Source organism: Citrus sinensis, chromosome 8 (genome assembly GCF_022201045.2).
Source record: "Citrus sinensis cultivar Valencia sweet orange chromosome 8, DVS_A1.0, whole genome shotgun sequence".
Lineage (NCBI taxonomy): Eukaryota > Viridiplantae > Streptophyta > Magnoliopsida > Sapindales > Rutaceae > Citrus > Citrus sinensis.
The window spans coordinates 1,161,686-1,179,711 of NC_068563.1; the positions used below are offsets into that span (position 1 = coordinate 1,161,686).

The 18,026-nt window shown below is 32.3% G+C and overlaps 1 protein-coding gene across 1 annotated transcript; it reads left to right on the top strand.

Moving 5' to 3' along the window:
- Positions 1-14,339: 14,339 nt before the first annotated feature.
- Positions 14,340-17,460, top strand: LOC102610314 (protein NUCLEAR FUSION DEFECTIVE 4). Its single transcript, XM_006486698.4, has 2 exons — positions 14,340-15,561; positions 16,708-17,460. Exons 1-2 carry the CDS (start codon positions 14,381-14,383, stop codon positions 17,189-17,191), a joined length of 1,665 nt encoding a protein of 554 aa, XP_006486761.2. The 5' UTR covers positions 14,340-14,380; the 3' UTR covers positions 17,192-17,460.
- Positions 17,461-18,026: the final 566 nt, after the last annotated feature.

The window sequence follows — 18,026 nt, forward strand, 5'->3', positions numbered from 1 at the left end:
ATAACCATAAAAATTTTAGTTTTTTCCATCTTAACCCCTCAAACAAATTTCTATCAACATTAGCCATAAAAGAACCGCTGAGACCAAATTACCCCTCTCTCTCATCTCCCTTTCCTCTTCCTCTTGCCTTCTTCTCTCCAGATCTCTACTAATTTCAGCATCCACCTCTTTCTTCTTCTTCTCTCTCCTATAATCCTCGTAATCGTTCGGTCTAGCGGGGTCATGCCCCTCGATTACGGTCAAAGTGACGTCGACCAATGCCAGTTGCGGCAGTGCTACCACGTCGTCAGGGGAAGGTGCGATTGTAGGTGAGGAATGGGGTCTAGTCAGGAGAGAATTTTGGGTGGTTTTGGGTTTGGATTGGGGCTTGAGGATGGTTTGTGGTGGCGCGAAAATTGACCAGACAGTGGTGGTCGTGTTGGTGGGTTTGTCCTCATCGGAGGGTGGAGGTAGGTCTCCGTACAGCCCGCCTAGCATTTCGCAACGTGGCTTCTGATGGAAAATCCCGGGGAATTTGAATTCCGAAATTGGATTTTGGAGGATTAAAAAGCTGATTTTGTTTTATTGTTTGGGTTGTCGGATGAGATTCGATCTGAGGTAGAAGAAGATATTACATACGAATAAGAAGAGACGAACAAAGACGAAAGGACTGGCGAAAACAAACAAATACTGAGGTAGAAGAAGGCAACATGTCGCACGAAGTTTGGTGCGACAGGTGCCTGTCGCACCAAGACTTGGGCCTGTTGCACCAAACTTCTTTTCGTTTGTAAAGAAGGGTAATTTGGGGAGAAAAACGTGTGTTTGGCTAATGTTGATAGAAAAAAGTTGAAAGGGTTAATTGTGAAAATAGCAAAAATTTTATAGTTATTTTTGTAAATTTCCCAGATGTAACCACCTAACCATGTTATCCATAATCATGTAAATGGATTTGAAATTGAGCCCATGAGGCTGAAACAGCTATTCTCATATGGACTCACGGTGATGAAGCAACTATTCACCACTCGGCTTGAATTTTTTATTGAATCATAGATTTTATTTTATTTTATTTTGAGAAATGGATATATAGCCATCATAATTTGCCAAATTTTGCCTCTTATGATAAAGGAAAAAGAGCATTCAGATCTTTAAAGTTTACTTTAATGTACGAGTAAACATACATATCCTCTTTTGGTAGTAGTTTTCATTCATTTTTCAGACCTATATGGTGGTGGGATTGATATCACAAAAGGAGCGATGGAGGAGCAATGGAAAAGACACACGTATGATGTTGACCGTATGGTCCAAGCTAGATGTAAGTTTGTGTTTCCATTCTTGACACTTTGGAGGTCTACCTATGCATTAAGATTCAACAGTTTGGAAGTCCATTTTCTAAACAGTAAAAAGATCAAATAAGGTGGTATATAACTATTTTAACTTAACAAAGGTTCTCATTTTAATGCTTGGAAATACAGTTATGTTAAATATTTATTGAGAGAGATTTGATGTCCTAATGGTCCTATTCATTTCAAATCTGAATTAGCGAGAACCCAATATTTATTCGAGTAGTTTTCAAGTATTATTTTTTTTTAAGTCATTGGAGTTTGAGCTATGAGAAGGTAGAGAACTAAAAGATTAATTTGGATTTGCCCTTCTCTATCATTTTGTAGGAAAACAACAATAATAACATCAACTAATTAAGTAGTAGGCCAAAGGAGAAAAAGACCGATTGAGAACAAGAAAAAGTGTCTTAAGAGTTATTTTCAACATGTCATTTTATGCCAAGTTATTTTCAACATGTCATTTTATGCCAACTCACTTGCAGAACTTTGGGTGTGTATTTTTCTCCTTTGGGTGCTGGCCGCTTCTGCAACGTCGAATTCCCCCACAAATTGCCATGCAACTGCCTTCTATTCAGAAAGAGCATTATTTTATTGGGTATATATAATTTTATTGTAAAGACGCTTTCATTAATCTGTATATATAATACACAAGCACATTTCTTTACAACTTGACAAATTTTCCATCTTAAAATCATGCAACAAGCCGCAAAAGATTAGATTTTTTTTTTAAAAAAAAGAAAAAAGAAAAAAAAAAGTCAAGCTTTTTGGCCACAGAACAAATTTGCAGCCAACCGCGTCAATATCTAAAAGTTTAAAGTTCCAACTTGATAAAAACTAATGATAATGATCATTTTTTATTGGGTAAAGGCATGAAAGACGTTGCCACCATGGGGGGGTGGGGAATTAATGTAACAATAGATTATACTTCAGTCCTTCTTCTTCCCTCGAATCAAAGTGCATCGTACTGGAGCTATACATTGCAAAAAATAAGATGACCAAAATCACCTCAAATGAAACATCCTACAACTTGCAGGAGTTTTTATGTTTATGGGTTAATTGGTGAATCCATCTTTGAATTTTAGATGCATGCAATTTGCAGCATATTCTCAGGAGAAACTGTTAAGACTCCTTTTTTTGTTTTCTGGGCATGCATGATTCATGCATACAGAGGCCGACATTATTTACTCGGTCTAGGGTCCCGTCCCTCTGATCACTTTCCGTCAGAAGTTGTAAAGTTATTGTCACGTACATCTCAAGCCTTTTGTTTATAGATCTTGAATTTACTAACCACAATAATGTAGATGCCAATTGAACTGTGCACAACTGCACATAATGACATAGATTGATCGACATAGCCGCTGGGTTTTTTATCCTTCATTGTTTGTACATATGGCTTGAAATTATTTGCACGGCTTTTCATGTCGGGAAATTGCAGAACAAATTAATAAATGCAGAAGATATTATGGGCGACTTTTTCATTCAATTAGAAAATGAGTAAACTTACAGTCTACAACACATCTCCTTTATACGCACCACCACATATGTTCTTTCATACATTAGATAATTTCACGTATAGTGGACCCATTGATGCATATACACAGCCTCAAGATGATTTTTTTTTTAAAAAAAAAATTTTTATGAAAGTCTAAGGATGAAATTTTATTTGTGGAAATTCTGTAAATTGAGGTTTTCTTTTTTAATCAAAATTTTCACTTGTGTTGCCAGTTCCATTAACCATAAGTAACCATTTATCTAGTATCTTTATCAGCCGCCAACAAGTTGAGTTGTCTTAAGCCAAGTGGATTGATTGATTAATCATAATGATTTGAGAAAATTAAACTTCAAAGATAAATTAACAAAAAAATTCAGATATTTGGTTTGTAGACAATCTAATAATAAGTTTTAGAAGTTGGATATAATTGAGGGCACAAGAATGTTCATACTTCATGATATGCAGATGAAATCAATAAACTATTAATTATTTTACACGATTATATTACTCTCATTTATATTATGTAAAATATAGTTAGCTCTAATTTCTCGTAGACTCTGTCGAAATAGTTTTATTATTGGGCAATTCAAATATCTGAGCCCCCAGAAAGAATTATGCATGCCTCTATATAATTAGACCTTGAAAGAAAACTCTCTTTCACAATGTTTATTAGATCATTATATTTCAAAACCATTGAATCTGCCAATATAAGTTTGTTAATGGCTGTCAATTATAAAAATTCAACAGCTCCATCTTAGATGTTTAAAATTTTTTTACCCAAACCCAACTGACAAAAAATGGTGCAGCTTTTGATAGCTACCTTTATTTATTTATTTATTTTTATGTCTAATTTATAGTTTTTGAAACTGGCCCTTGGGTGCAACTTGCAAGTTGAGTCAATATAAAATTAAATTCAGGTGACCCACAGAATTTTAAATTATTCACCATAAAATAAAAAAGTGACCACAGAAAACGAAAATCACGGTGCGCCACATGTGCGAGAAGCAAGTGACTGACAAAAACAGCTTAAAATTAGTTCCAATTTTTAAATCAACCCACTCATCTTTTTTATATTTAATTGTTTTAGTTAACAAAACAAGGCATTTCATCGTAAATGCCTTTTGAGTTATTTATTGCGTTTGAAAATAATGAAATATGATTTAATGGAGATCTAATTCATAGAAGTTGAAAGATAGCTGAAATATTAAACACATTGTCTATTTAACGCGACAAAATTATATAAGAGTAATGATAAATATTTTAATCTTTTTATTTTAAATAATGTGATATTTATTAATCGGTTCATAATTCTTGACAAAATTTAAAGTTAATTAATTATATTATCTCACCAATCAATTGATAAATATCGTATCATTTGGGGTAATTATTTGAGATAAAAATTTAAAATGTCTAGCACTACTCATTATATAAGACATAAAAGCCAATTTTAATTAATGGGGGAACAATAATAAGTAACTATTTTGTTGAATTAATCCTAATTTCAAGTCATTGCCATATTTTTCTTAATTCATTGTGTCATACTGATCATTGTACTTTAAATTTTCAAGGGAGTCAGCCACTTTTCTCTTTACGGTTTTAATTAGTGATTACATTTTTATAGATTTTATAATACAATATTATCTCCATGACATCATCCAAATTTCAACAAATGTTAAGGAGTGAAGAAGATGAAATATTATGAAGGTTCATGATTTTCTCATGATCTGATCATATTCTGAGTAAATAATTCAATCACTGATTGGTTGTTAATAAATAAAATAAATAAATAAAATTAAATCTTACCCATATACTATCATTAAAAGACACATGACAAATTTTTTTTAAAAACTCAATAGTACTCAGATTATGAGAGGATTATGTTCCGATTATGAAACCTTATCTGATGGGATATCATAATTAAAAAAAATTAAAAATTATAAAAATGAAAAAAAAAAATGAAATTCTGAGTTCGAAGCACGAGTTTTAAATTCGATTGGAGATTACGGACCAGCTTTTGCTTCTTGTGTCGTCTATGTTAAGAGTTAAAGACAGCCTATACAAGGACCGTGCCGACCACAGACTCGTAATCTTATCAAATGAAAGTAGTTTTCTTTTTGATAAGCACTTTGGATTATATTGGTGTCAAATTAATGTCAAAGACCGTCTTTTCACTTTTGTTTGGTGAGCGGCTCATTATCACGACTCTCCAGTACACATAGCAATGATTTGAATTTTTTTGCGTTCTGGATTCACATATTCTCTTTCTAATTCAAGTGGCAACTTTTTTTTTTTTTCTTTCCCCTGCAAGTAAAAAATACAAGAGACAAAAAATTAATGAAATTTATGGTGTATTTAATTAGTTTATTTCCATTAATTAAAGTATTAAACCATCTTTTAAATTTGACGGTAAAACATGTAGATTTTCTATGACGGCTTGTAATATGATTTGGTGCGAGAGACGTAATAGAATTAAATTTCATGCTCCTCTCTTTTTATTCAATTGTGTTGGTTAAATCTTTATTAACATAAAAAGGTGGCCAATGCATTTACATCCACAAGATCAATAATTTCGTTTCCTTTCACATGAAAAAAAGGGTAGACAAACATACGTTCGCAGAACCCTGAGTAGTTTCAATGTCATTTTCAATATCTGTAAGGTCGTGAACTTATAATACAACAAAGGACATATGGATTCTTTGATCTCATCTTATCTATAATTGGAAGAGTTTTATAATTTATGGTGATTTCATTTTTTGGTCGCATTTTGGATAGTGGTGTAAATGTGGCACATTCTTGAAAATTTAATTGAATCTTTTTATGTGCTTTATGATATATAATAAAAATAAGAAAAAACAATAATTAGATTTTAAAAGTCTGCGACTTAAATAAAAAGGGTTGTATGCTCCATAAAAATAAGTTTGTGTATCCATTATTGACAGTTAGAGATCTGCTTGTATATTAGGATTCAACAATTCATTTTCTTTACAATAAGTAAGCAAGCGTGGGGGTTTCACACGAGTTTAATTCCCAAGGAGCTACGGAAATAAAAAGATCAATATGAGTTGGATTAGGATTCTCTCATGATCTGATATTTTTCTGAGCAAAAACACACATGCGTGATTGATAGTTAATAAATAAAGAAAATGAAGAAGTTAAATTATATCCATATATTATCATTTAAATACACATGACACAAAATCATTAAAACCTCATAAGAGCTCAGATAAGGAGATGATCTTTATCCATGTGAGTTTACACATCTCCATGTTTTTTAGGAAAACAAAAAAATAATAATATCCAGTAATTAAGCAGGCCAAAAAAGAGAAAGATTCTTTGAGAAAAAAAATGTCTTCAAGTTATTTTCAACAACACGTCATTTTTATGCCATCGAACTTGCAGAACCTCGGAGTCTATTTTTTCCTCTGGTTGGTTCTTGGTTGTTTGCCGCCTCTACAACGGCAAAATCTCCCACAAACTGCCGTGCAGCTGCTCTGTGCTTTAATAAATCGGAGCTGACGATGATCTTTTCCATCTTAAAATCATGCCCACGAGCCGCAAAAATAAGATTAAAGAAAAGGTCAAGCTTTTTGGCCGCGGCAGAATTTTCCAGCCAAAAGCGTCAATTATTAAAAAATCCCACTTGATAAAAACCAACAATAGTGAGAATACCGTCATTGGGTGTCATCGATGATTACGACCTCGTTTAAGCATGAAACAAGCAGGCAGTAGCCACTAGTGACTTTTTTTTAATTTTTGAATTAAACTTAACAAAACAATATGATCTACTTCAGTCCTCCTGCTATGCAAAATTATTATTATTTTACTGTATAAACACTAAAACACAGGAGGTGGTATAAAACTATATAAATCTTCAATTTTAATTTTGGCGCCTTAGCTATGCAAATGCTAATTGAACTATGGACACACGATGACAAGCTTTATCATACGTATACGGCTTAAAATTAATCGTACAGCTGTTCGTGTCGGCAAATTACAGAACGAATTATCAAATGAAAAAGATATTATGGACCACTCTTTCTTTCTTCAATTGGAAAATCGTGTCAACTTATTTGTTAACAACTCATCTCCTTATACGCACCGCATATTTTCTTCACAAATTAGATAATTTCAGTATTTCACGTGTAGGGACCCAGTGATACAGTCTAAAGATGATATGTTTTTTTTTTTTGAATGACAGTCTGATGATGAAATTTAATTTGTGGAAATTTTGTAAATTGAGGGCTTCTTTTTATACTGAAATCTTTACTAATTCAATTAATCAAAGAAAGCTTTACCAAGTATCTTTATCAGCCGCCAACAAGCTGGGTCGTTTTAAACCAAGTGGATTGATTAATTAATCATTACTGATTGGGAAAATTGAACTTCCAAGATAAATTAATAGGAGACAATTTTAACACGATTGGTTTGTAACAATGAGCTTTGGAAGCTTATTAGGATATAATTTACAGCACGAGAATTAACGTTCGCACTTCACAACATGCATAAAATTAATAAATTATTGTTTTCTCTGACTTATTGTATAATAAATTTGTATTATAGCTCGGTCACTATCGTATTGCCCTAAATTTGTATTATATTAAATAGATTTGTTATTGGACAACTGAAAAATCTAGATCCAAACGAACTAGATATATCTCTAAATAATTAGAAGAAAAGCCTCTCAATCCCACAACATGTATCGAGAACTTGAATCCCTATCCACGATTGTTATAAAATGTTCGTCTCCTAACTAAATGAGTGTTTTCTAAACTATAATCTAATGTTAAAGGAAATTGAAATCAAGAACCAAAGTATAAAAAAATTTGATAACAATGATAAATATAATTAAGTAAGAAATCGGCATCTTTGTTACATCATTCTGTTCATAAATCATTGATAAGGGTTTGTTTATACTTTATTGTTGTCAATTTCAAGAAGAGCAATGCTATTTTCACACAAAATTACATGTAAAAATATACAAAATCACTAAAACACAAGATATGTTTTACTAAAAGAGAAATTTTTATTTAATTTTTTAATTATTTTTAACTAAAAATCATCATTCTATTTATTTTATGGAATTTTATATGCAAGTAGCATTTTCCCTTAAAAGAATTCAACAGCTCAATGCGTGATGCTTCACAAAAATTTAACCTGATAGACAAAAGAAAAAGGTTACAGCTTTTGGTAGCTGCCTTTATGGGACCTTGCTAATTTTAATTTTTGAAGCCGGCCCTTGGCCTGCAAGTTGAGCCAAGATTTAAAATTACCCGCAGAATAATTCCAAAAAATGAGCTACAGAAAAGAAAATCAAGGTGCCCCATATGAGCGGTAAAGCAAGTGACCAAGAAAAAATTAGGCGGACTGTCAAATGGGAACGATTATATGTCTACATATATTAAATAATTGTCTAGATTCTTAAAAAAATTTAAAATGGCCTAAAAGTAGTTTCAATTTGTAAATCAACCCACTAATCTTTTATATTATTATTTTAGTTAAAAAAGTTATTTCGAATGTAAATATCTTCTAAGTAATTTATCGCATTGATGTGTGATTATTGAATTATCGAGCACTTAGTTCATAAATGAATAAAAGATAATCGACATGTCGATTACACCTTTTATTGAACACGATAAATTATATTTAAGTACTTATGTTGGTAATGTCCATTTTAACTCTTTTATAAGAAATAAATAAGTGACTACTTTTTTAAATTACACCAACTTTATTGCATTATCATGAATTTCTTAATTGATGGTGCCAAAATTGATTATTACTTCAAAATTACAAAGGATATAGTCACTTTTCTCTATACGATTTTTAAATTTTCACTAATTACTTTTTTTTTTTTTAAAGATTCTATAATACGCTGTTATCTCTTTGGCATCACTCAAATTTTGACATTAATAGGAGTGAAAATGGAATATTATGAAAGATGATAGGAGATAAGTGGTAATAACTGAAAATTCTAGGAAAGAAGTGTAAGTCTCCCAGATTATAATTAAAAAAATTAAAATTATAAAAGCTCTTGTGATTTGGGACCAGGTTTTCTTGTGGTCCATGACCAAAAACAGCTTGCACAAAACCGTACCGACCCCATGAACCGAATCTTATCAAATAAAATAGTTATTTTTCTGATAAGCAATTTGGATTATATCAAAGTCACGTATCAAATACCAGCTTTTGGCTTTTTGTTAGTGAGCGAGATTCATCGCAATTCTCGAGTCCATATCATCGACAGTAACAGTAATGAATGATTCCACATTTTAATTTCTTTGCTCGGTTCCTAAACTCCCATACCGGCATAAAAGTTTTCCACTCTTCAAGTGGCCAAATTCTTTTTTCCTTCTTCATTTTTCTTGCAAATCCAGAATAGAAAGACAAGACTAATGAAATTTGTGGTGTTTTTAGTAAGTTTATTTCGATTAAGTTAAACCATGTTTTAAATTTAATAAATTGAACCGACGTTTAAATTTAAGAAAATGAATCGACGTATGACAACATTCATACTTGTTGAGTTGTGTCCACATTGACTAACAAATAAGAATTAGTTGAGTTTATTAGCAAGAGAGGTTAATCTTCCTAATAGACTAATTTTTTAGATTGGATACTTAGAAATTTTAAGTCAAGTCCCTCAACAAGTGGTATCAGAGATAATTTAGTGTGAAACTAAGAGAAAAATGCAGGACAAGTTACTCCTATAATAAATAGGAGTGTTACTAATGAAAAATGAATAGGATAAGTTAAATAAAATAATTTTTTGAATTAGGATATTTAAATTCAACATTGAAAAATGCACATTTTTAACAATGCAATGCATTGTAATATAGTTTAGTGTGAAACACCTGAAAAAAACATTTTTTCCTCTCATTCACATGAAATTTTAAGAAATCAATTGTGTTCGTTAACTCCTTATTAACATAAAATGATAGTATAGTACGCAACGCATTTTACATTTATATCAACGAAATCAATAATTTGGTCTTCTTTCACATGGAAAAAGGTAGACAGAAAGTTGTTCACGGAATTGTGAAGGACATGAGCTTATAATGCAACAAAGGACATCTTGGATCTTATCTTATGTTTAATTTGAAGCGTTTATAATTTATGGCGATTTTATTTTCTGGCTACATTTTGGATCTTGAAGTAGATGTGGCATATTCTTGATTTTTTTTTTCTAATTTTTTTTTGTGTATTTTATAACATATAGAAAAATAAGAGAAAAGGACAATTAGACTTTAAAAATAGGGTAAGTATTTATTTAGTCTTATATTTTTATTTAAATGTTCACTTAGACCCTACAATTTAAAAAATATTTCAAAACATCCATGTGGTTAAATATATTACATTCGCACTCTTATTTTTATTTCCTTTTATAATAATACATTTGCAAGTTGCAATAATATTCTTAATATTAATTAATTTATCTATGAAAAAATTAATTAACAAATTAAATAATAAATGTCTGCGGGAAAGAACTAGTCTTTTCTGTACTTGTGCAATAACCTTGCTAATAATTAATTTATAAATAAATTAATATCTCTCAAATTAAAGTAATGTTGAATATCCTTACAACAATCTTATCAATAACTATTTATAACTGATTAATTTATGAAATTAATTATAAAAGTAAAATAATAATTTAAGAATTTATGTTATTTACATTTAATTTAAAAAAATATAATGTTTCATTAATACTCTCAGAAATATTGTCGTAAGAGTATTATTATACTCTCAGGAACAATATAGTTCGTCATTTCCTTTACTTCCCTCCAGCTACATGAAGTTCACCACAAAAAAAAAAAAAAAGGGTCTAAATGTTCATTTTAATCAATGAGAGTCTAATTGTACATGCTAACGCAAATAGTGGGGTATGGGTGTTCATTTTCATAATAATAATGAAATAATGATTCACATTTACTGCTCAATAAAACTTGTAATTAAATAAAGCTTTCCCCATTTTCAATTTTTCTACAAAAAAATTATTTTTAAATGTCCCTAAGATCCTCTCTTTCATTTTTTTTTTGGGGGCATTTTTATTAAGCATATTAACTCCACAACAATTATATTATTTTATTCGTGACGTAATAAAATAACTCAAATGCGTCGTCTCTTTTCATTGTCAATGAATCATTTGCAATTCTTCTAAAATATAATTCTTACAAATCGACATAAATCATGTGACCATGCAAACGTCAATTTAACATGCATTTGCTTATGAGATGTCCAATCACTTATCACTATTTTATTTATTTTTTAAACAGCTTATCAAATTTTATTTCTAGTGATGATTTTAGAGAAATTATCTCTACACCTATTTTCTTTTGTTACATCCACATTTACCTACCATAAAATTTTAACATTTACTTTGCACTACTTTTGTTTTTAAACTTATATCAATCAACCATTTTAACGCTGAAAATAATCATTTTACCCCTAAATGAATTAAGATATTATTTTATTCTACAAAATTTTAAAAAATATAAAAATTATAATTATAAGAATATCTCTAAATTCAACGGAACAAATAAATCTCAAAATTTAAGATGATAATTTTTATAAAAAAATAACATCTTGTAATTATAATTTCATTTAATTTTTATAATTAAATTAAGTGTAGAGATTGTACAGTTACAACAATTAATATGAAAAAAAGCTCCCTATAATTATTGTAAGCTTCCCTATAATTAATATTAAGAAACTTCCTTATACAAATTAAATGAAATTATGATTGCAAACAATTAACATGATAATTTTTAAATGAAATTATATTTATAAAAAAATTAACATATTGGATTTAAAATTTATTTATTTTATTAAATTCAGGGGTATTCTTATAATTCTAATTTTTTATTTTTAAAAATTTTGTAGAATAAATTGTCTTTAATTCACTTACTAATAAAATAGTTATTTTTTAGTATTAAAGTGGTTGATTGATCCAAGTTTTAAAATAAAAGTAGTGTAAAATACATGTCAATTGTTTGTGGTAATTAAATGTACATATAACAAAAGAAATGTGATGTAGAGATAATTTCCCATAATTTTACCATTTCAACATGTAACGTACATTATATATTGACAAATAACATTAAAATTATAGATATAGTCAAAACATGATGGACTCACTTTTTTTACCTCACTCCATTGTCAGAGTTACAGTAGTAATTAAACGATTATAAATTTTATCAAAATTCAATTTTATAAATTGCAATTTTATAGTTGATTAAAAAAATTCTCATGTGCAGTAATACAGATGCCTATATATATTTTAAAATGCATCATCAAGGACATACTACACTATTTAGTTATAATTTAATATTATATTGTATCTAGATAATTTTATTAAGCCCCAAATCCATATATTAAAACGTGACAAGTGCATTTTCATTTTTAATTATTGATCCCTATCTATGCAAGATTTTAAGTTGGGTTACTGATTTAAAAAATATAATTTACTCAACCAAGCACCAAGGCATATGTTATTTATAACTTGAAATTTATTATTATCTACGGTGATCTTTTAAATTTTACTTAAATAAAATAAAATCAAATAAAATCGCGAAAATCTTAGCGCGAGATCTCGCCATGCTACCTGCCTACGAGATACGATCTAATAAATGCCAAAAGCTGACAACAAAAAACCGTGCCGTTTCACTATCACGTGACGTGCCAACGACGACAATATTTCTGTTATCATACGTCATACCAGTAGCCAGCTCGCGTGTTTGCTTCTTCATCTCATGAGAAATTTAAACACTCAACGACACACCCCATCCCATTCAAAATCCAAAACTTTTTTGCTTTTATTTTTTCTTCAATTTGTAATTTTGCTTTTTCCTTTTTTCTTGAAAAATCCGGCAAAGTTTTGTTTAGTTCTTAAAGGGATAATAATAACTGGATCCTTGGATTTTCATTAAAACATATTTACCTAGAAATTTACAAGTTCAAAAAATTTCAAGGCTATGATAATGAATAGTTTTGGAGCAAGTAAATAAAGAGAGAATTTAGTTTTCATATATATATATATATATATATGTGTGTGTGTGTGTGTGTGTGTGTGTGTGTGTGTAAAAGCCAATTCAAATTGAGAATTATTTTCCGAGTTTGATTAAAAAAAATGAAAGTTTGATTTTAGCCGAAATAAACTGAGTTCACTTAGATTCGTAGAGAATTTTACTATGTCTAATTATTCCATACCATTACAAAAAAGGAAATTATCATTTTAGTACCAAAATTATGTCAGTACCAAGGTTTGCTAAAAAGTATATTTTACTACCAAAGTTTTGCGCCGTTATCAATTCACTACCATTCCGTTAAGAAAATGTTAATGTTTAATGGAAATTGAGTTAGAAGTCGATTTTACCCACAATAGTTTGATAGTAAAATGATAATTCCCCTAAAAATTCGGTAGTAAAATGATAATTCCCCTAAAAACTTGGTAGTAAAATGATAATTTATCTATCAAATTAACAGACAATTTTACTCTTACAACTGAAAATGTCTTTGATGTCCTTATGACATCAGCAATAGTTTGGTAGTAAAATGATAATTCCCCTAAAAATTCGGTAGTAAAATGATAATTCCCCTAAAAACTTGGTAGTAAAATGATAATTTATCTATCAAATTAACAGACAATTTTACTCTTACAACTGAAAATGTCTTTGATGTCCTTATGACATCAGCAATAGTTTGGTAGTAAAATGATAATTCCCCTAAAAATTCGGTAGTAAAATGATAATTCCCCTAAAAACTTGGTAGTAAAATGATAATTTATCTATCAAATTAACAGACAATTTTACTCTTACAACTGAAAATATCTTTGATGTCCTTATGACATCAGCAAATTTTTAATGTTGTTAACAGAATGGTAGTGAATTGATAACGGCGCAAAATTTTGGTGGTAAAATACACTTTTCGGCAAACCTTAGTACTGACATGATATGTCAGTAAAACTTTAGTAGTAAAATGATAATATCCCAAAAAATAAATCAAGAAAAATAAAAAACTAAGCCAACTTATATGATTTTTGGGAACTCAAAATAGACCTTAACAAGGCGAGCCCTGTGAAAAATTCAACCATTCAAAAAAATAAAGACTTATAAGAAATAATTCAAGTTGGTTTATTATTCAAATTTTAAAAATTAATTATTGATATTATTAAATTTGTCCAAAAAATTTATGAAAACTAGTGTATTTTTTCATCATAAGTAAAAAAGGACAGTAAATTTTTTAAATATATAAAATTTTCTCGAGTGAGTTCAACTTGCGTAAAATTTCCAAAAACGAAAAACTAGATAAAAATCAACTTGCAATGCAAATAACAGCACGGACCGTGAAGTCCAATAACTTATACGTGGTCCCACAATCCTTTGAAGGACAAACGAAACGCAACCGTACGTGTCGCTTTATTGGATACAGCAACAAACTGAAAAGAAAATAAAATAAAATAAAGTAATGATAAAATATTTTATTACAAAAAAAGGAAATTTAATAATAGAAAAAAATTCAACTTTAAATACCCCCCACTATCTGCGTTTTCCAAAGCTCCCACCAAATCTTCGAACATTCAATGGGCTTCGAAGTTTCTTACACTTCCTCCGCCGGCAAATGGCTTGGCTTCGTCACCGCCGTTTGGGTCCAAGCCATCTCCGGCAACAACTACACTTTTTCTAACTACTCTGACGCTCTCAAAACCCTAATGAACCTCACTCAACTCGAACTCAACAACCTCTCCGTCGTTAAGGACATCGGCAAAGCATTCGGCCTACTCGCGGGCCTAGCCTCCGACCGGATTCCGGCTCCAATCATCCTCCTCATCGGCTCCCTCGAAGGCCTCGTCGGATACGGCGCACAGTGGCTCGTCGTCAGCCGCAAAATCCAGCCGCTCTCGTACTGGCAAATGTGCGTCTTCCTCTGCATGGGCGGCAACAGCACTACGTGGATGAACACCGCTGTGCTCGTCACGTGCATCCGTAACTTCCGCCGTAACCGCGGTCCCGTCTCTGGGATCCTGAAAGGCTACGTCGGTCTCAGCACCGCCATATTTACCGACCTCTGCAGCGCCTTGTTCGCCGACGATCCGGCGAAGTTCCTCTTCATGCTCGCCATCGTCCCCTTCGTTGTCTGCCTCGGCGCCATCTTCTTCCTCCGCGAGACGACTCCGGCCTCCACTGTCGACGAGGAGAAAGAAGAAGCTAAATACTTCTCAATCATCAACACCGTCGCCATCGTCGTGGCGTTGTACCTGCAAGTTTACGATTTCTTGCCTAACAAAAGTGAAACTCTCGCGTTGATCTTCTCTGGTATTTTGATAATTCTCTTAGCTTCTCCGGTGGCCATTCCGGTTTATTCTTTCATAAAGAGCTGGAACTTGAACCGGAAAAGAACCGAACCGGATGTGGAAGAGCAACAAGTGGTGGAGCCGTTGCTAAACGGGGAAACTACTGGAACAGAGGAGGTGGTGGCGGTGGAGGATACTGTGGTGGCGGTTGTGGCGGTGGAGGAAGTGAAGAGGAGGCCGGTGCTGGGGGAAGATCACACGATATTTGAAGCGATGTGGACCGTTGACTTTTGGATCTTGTTTGTTTCGTTTCTTTGTGGGGTAGGGACTGGCCTGGCGGTGATGAATAACATGGGACAAATTGGGTTGGCTCTTGGATACGTCGACGTTTCGATTTTCGTTTCTTTGACGAGTATCTGGGGATTTTTCGGTAGGATTATATCGGGTTCCGTCTCGGAATACTTTATCAAGTAAGTTCTAGGTCACTGCTTAAACCTTAGCTCGTATTTTTTTATTTTTTTAATTAAAACTGTAAAAACGACGTCGTTTCTAGTTCCTATTGTCTTTGCGCATGATTATTGCATGACTTTTATTTGTTTCTTTATTTGGAATACTCGATTAGCTCTTGACCAGAATCGGGGTCTAAGCTTGATTTTGCTCAAGGCTATAAACAAAATCTTCGAATGTTTTGTTGAATCTATATATGACTACTGAGTTGGGTTTGTCAAGAAGGAATTGACGGATTTTTAATGTATATATATGTTCTATATATCTTATTTTTCCCCTTTTGGGGTTATGTTAGATCTTATATTATATACTTTGTGGGGTTTAGTAGCTTAATTAGTGTGGTACAAAAAATTTAATGTAACAAGTAGCTCGCAAGATTTAATATAGAACTTGAGAGGTTACGCTAGTACAGGTAAAGAAATACTTACATGCCTATTTGATTTTCTAAGACCCGGGTGAGGAGAGCTACTTTGACTTGTCGTTGGGTGTAAGGATAAACAGAGCTTCATTGACTTGTCGTTGGGTGTAGATTAATATGTGTAGCCGTGAAGATTTTTCTTATTACTCGATGTTGCTTTCACTCCATGTCTCCGTTCCTTCTTTTAGCAGCAAAAAAATATGAGAGTCAAGTATAGGTTCAGGTCTTAATTCTCTCAGACAAAGAGAGAAAAGAAAAATTATTATATAATGAAATCAAGTGGGGTGACATATCTTTCTAGCTTTATTTTAAAGATTAGTGCGTTGCTTTCTCTTGCTCATGATCACTTTTTAGAAGCAAGAATTTGGAGGGAATTGCTTTAACAAAGTCAGTGGCAGGATGGTCCATTGTTGAGAATGAATAGAATATTTCTTGGTATCGAATCCTTTTGAAATCCCATGGCTACAGTGTCTTTCAGGTAAGATTTTTTGGGCCGGCGCCCGTTGCATTCACTTAGCTGAAATGTTTGAATTGACTTATGATGAATTGGCTAAAGCTATTTCTATCCTTGGAGTCAAATATTGTGTGCTTTCAATTTTTGGATCACTTTCATCTGGGCCAGCTTAATTAATTTAGGAAATTGTTTGATTCACAATAACTTACTTCTATTATGATATTTTCTTGTTTGCAGGAGAGCTGGAACACCAAGGCCAATTTGGAATGCAGCTTCTCAAATTTTAATGGCAGTTGGCTACATTCTCATGGCTGTAGCCTTGCCTGGTTCACTATACATCGGCTCAATCATAGTAGGCTTATGCTATGGAGTCCGTCTAGCTGTCACAGTCCCTACCGCTTCTGAACTATTTGGTCTCAAATACTATGGTCTAATCTACAATATCTTAATCCTCAACCTTCCCCTTGGCTCCTTCCTTTTCTCTGGCCTGCTTGCTGGATACCTCTATGACGCACAAGCTACCCCGACTGCAGGAGGCGGCAACACTTGCGTCGGAGCTCACTGTTACCGACTTGTGTTCGTCATCATGGCTATGGCATGCATTGTTGGATTTGGTTTGGACATTTTACTTGCAGCTAAGACCAAGAACATTTACACCAAGATTTACAGGAGCAGGAGATCGAAGAAATCGTCATCGTCGACAGAATCTAATGGACATTAACACAATTTGAGCAGCAGTGATTGGCCAAGAAGTAGGATTGATGAGCCTTTTTGCTCCGTGATATCCGAGTTTCGCGATTAGTCTGTTAGATGATGCCTTATCAATAAGGCGAGCATTGCCATAATTATTATTATTTGTTGGACTCTCTATGTAAAGTACCGAGAAGATATGGTGTGATTTTGTGTTATACTTTTGTACTTGTATGTAACGCATTAGAGCTTGTGCATCTCTTTGTATTTTAAAAATTGTGAAATTTTTTTATTCCTTAATTATTATTATTTTTTTTTTTTGAAAAACTCGCTCATCAGACTGTCTAGCCCTGGCTAATAAACAATTTTAAAATTTCTCATAGCGATAAGCCCCAGGTGACCCAGTTCGCTGAAATCCCTCGTGAATGCACGAAGGCAGTAATAAAGTCCTTGAAGTTGGGCCTGCGATGAAGGAATGTGGTAAGCTAGTGGGTCGGATTTGTTTTATAGCGTATTTGAGGACATTCCTATACTGACCAATGGAAGATGAAACTTGAAGGTCACAAACTCATCAGTAATCAAAGAGCCTCCTGAGAAGTTACTAAGAAGGGTCCGCTCCATACAAAAAAAGCTCCTCGAAAATGAATTGTTGATGCAAGCAATAGGGGCTGAATTAGGTGGCGGCTTTTCCCATTTTGGTCATTGGAGGAACTCCCAACGTGAAATACAAAATTCAAAATGGAATTTAGGGCTTTAATTGAAATGTGGCTTATTTTAATGAAGCTATCTTACTACCATTGTCTGATATAACACCGCAATTTTTTTTTTTTGGGAATGAGCCTAATGGTATTTGTTAAACTTACAAC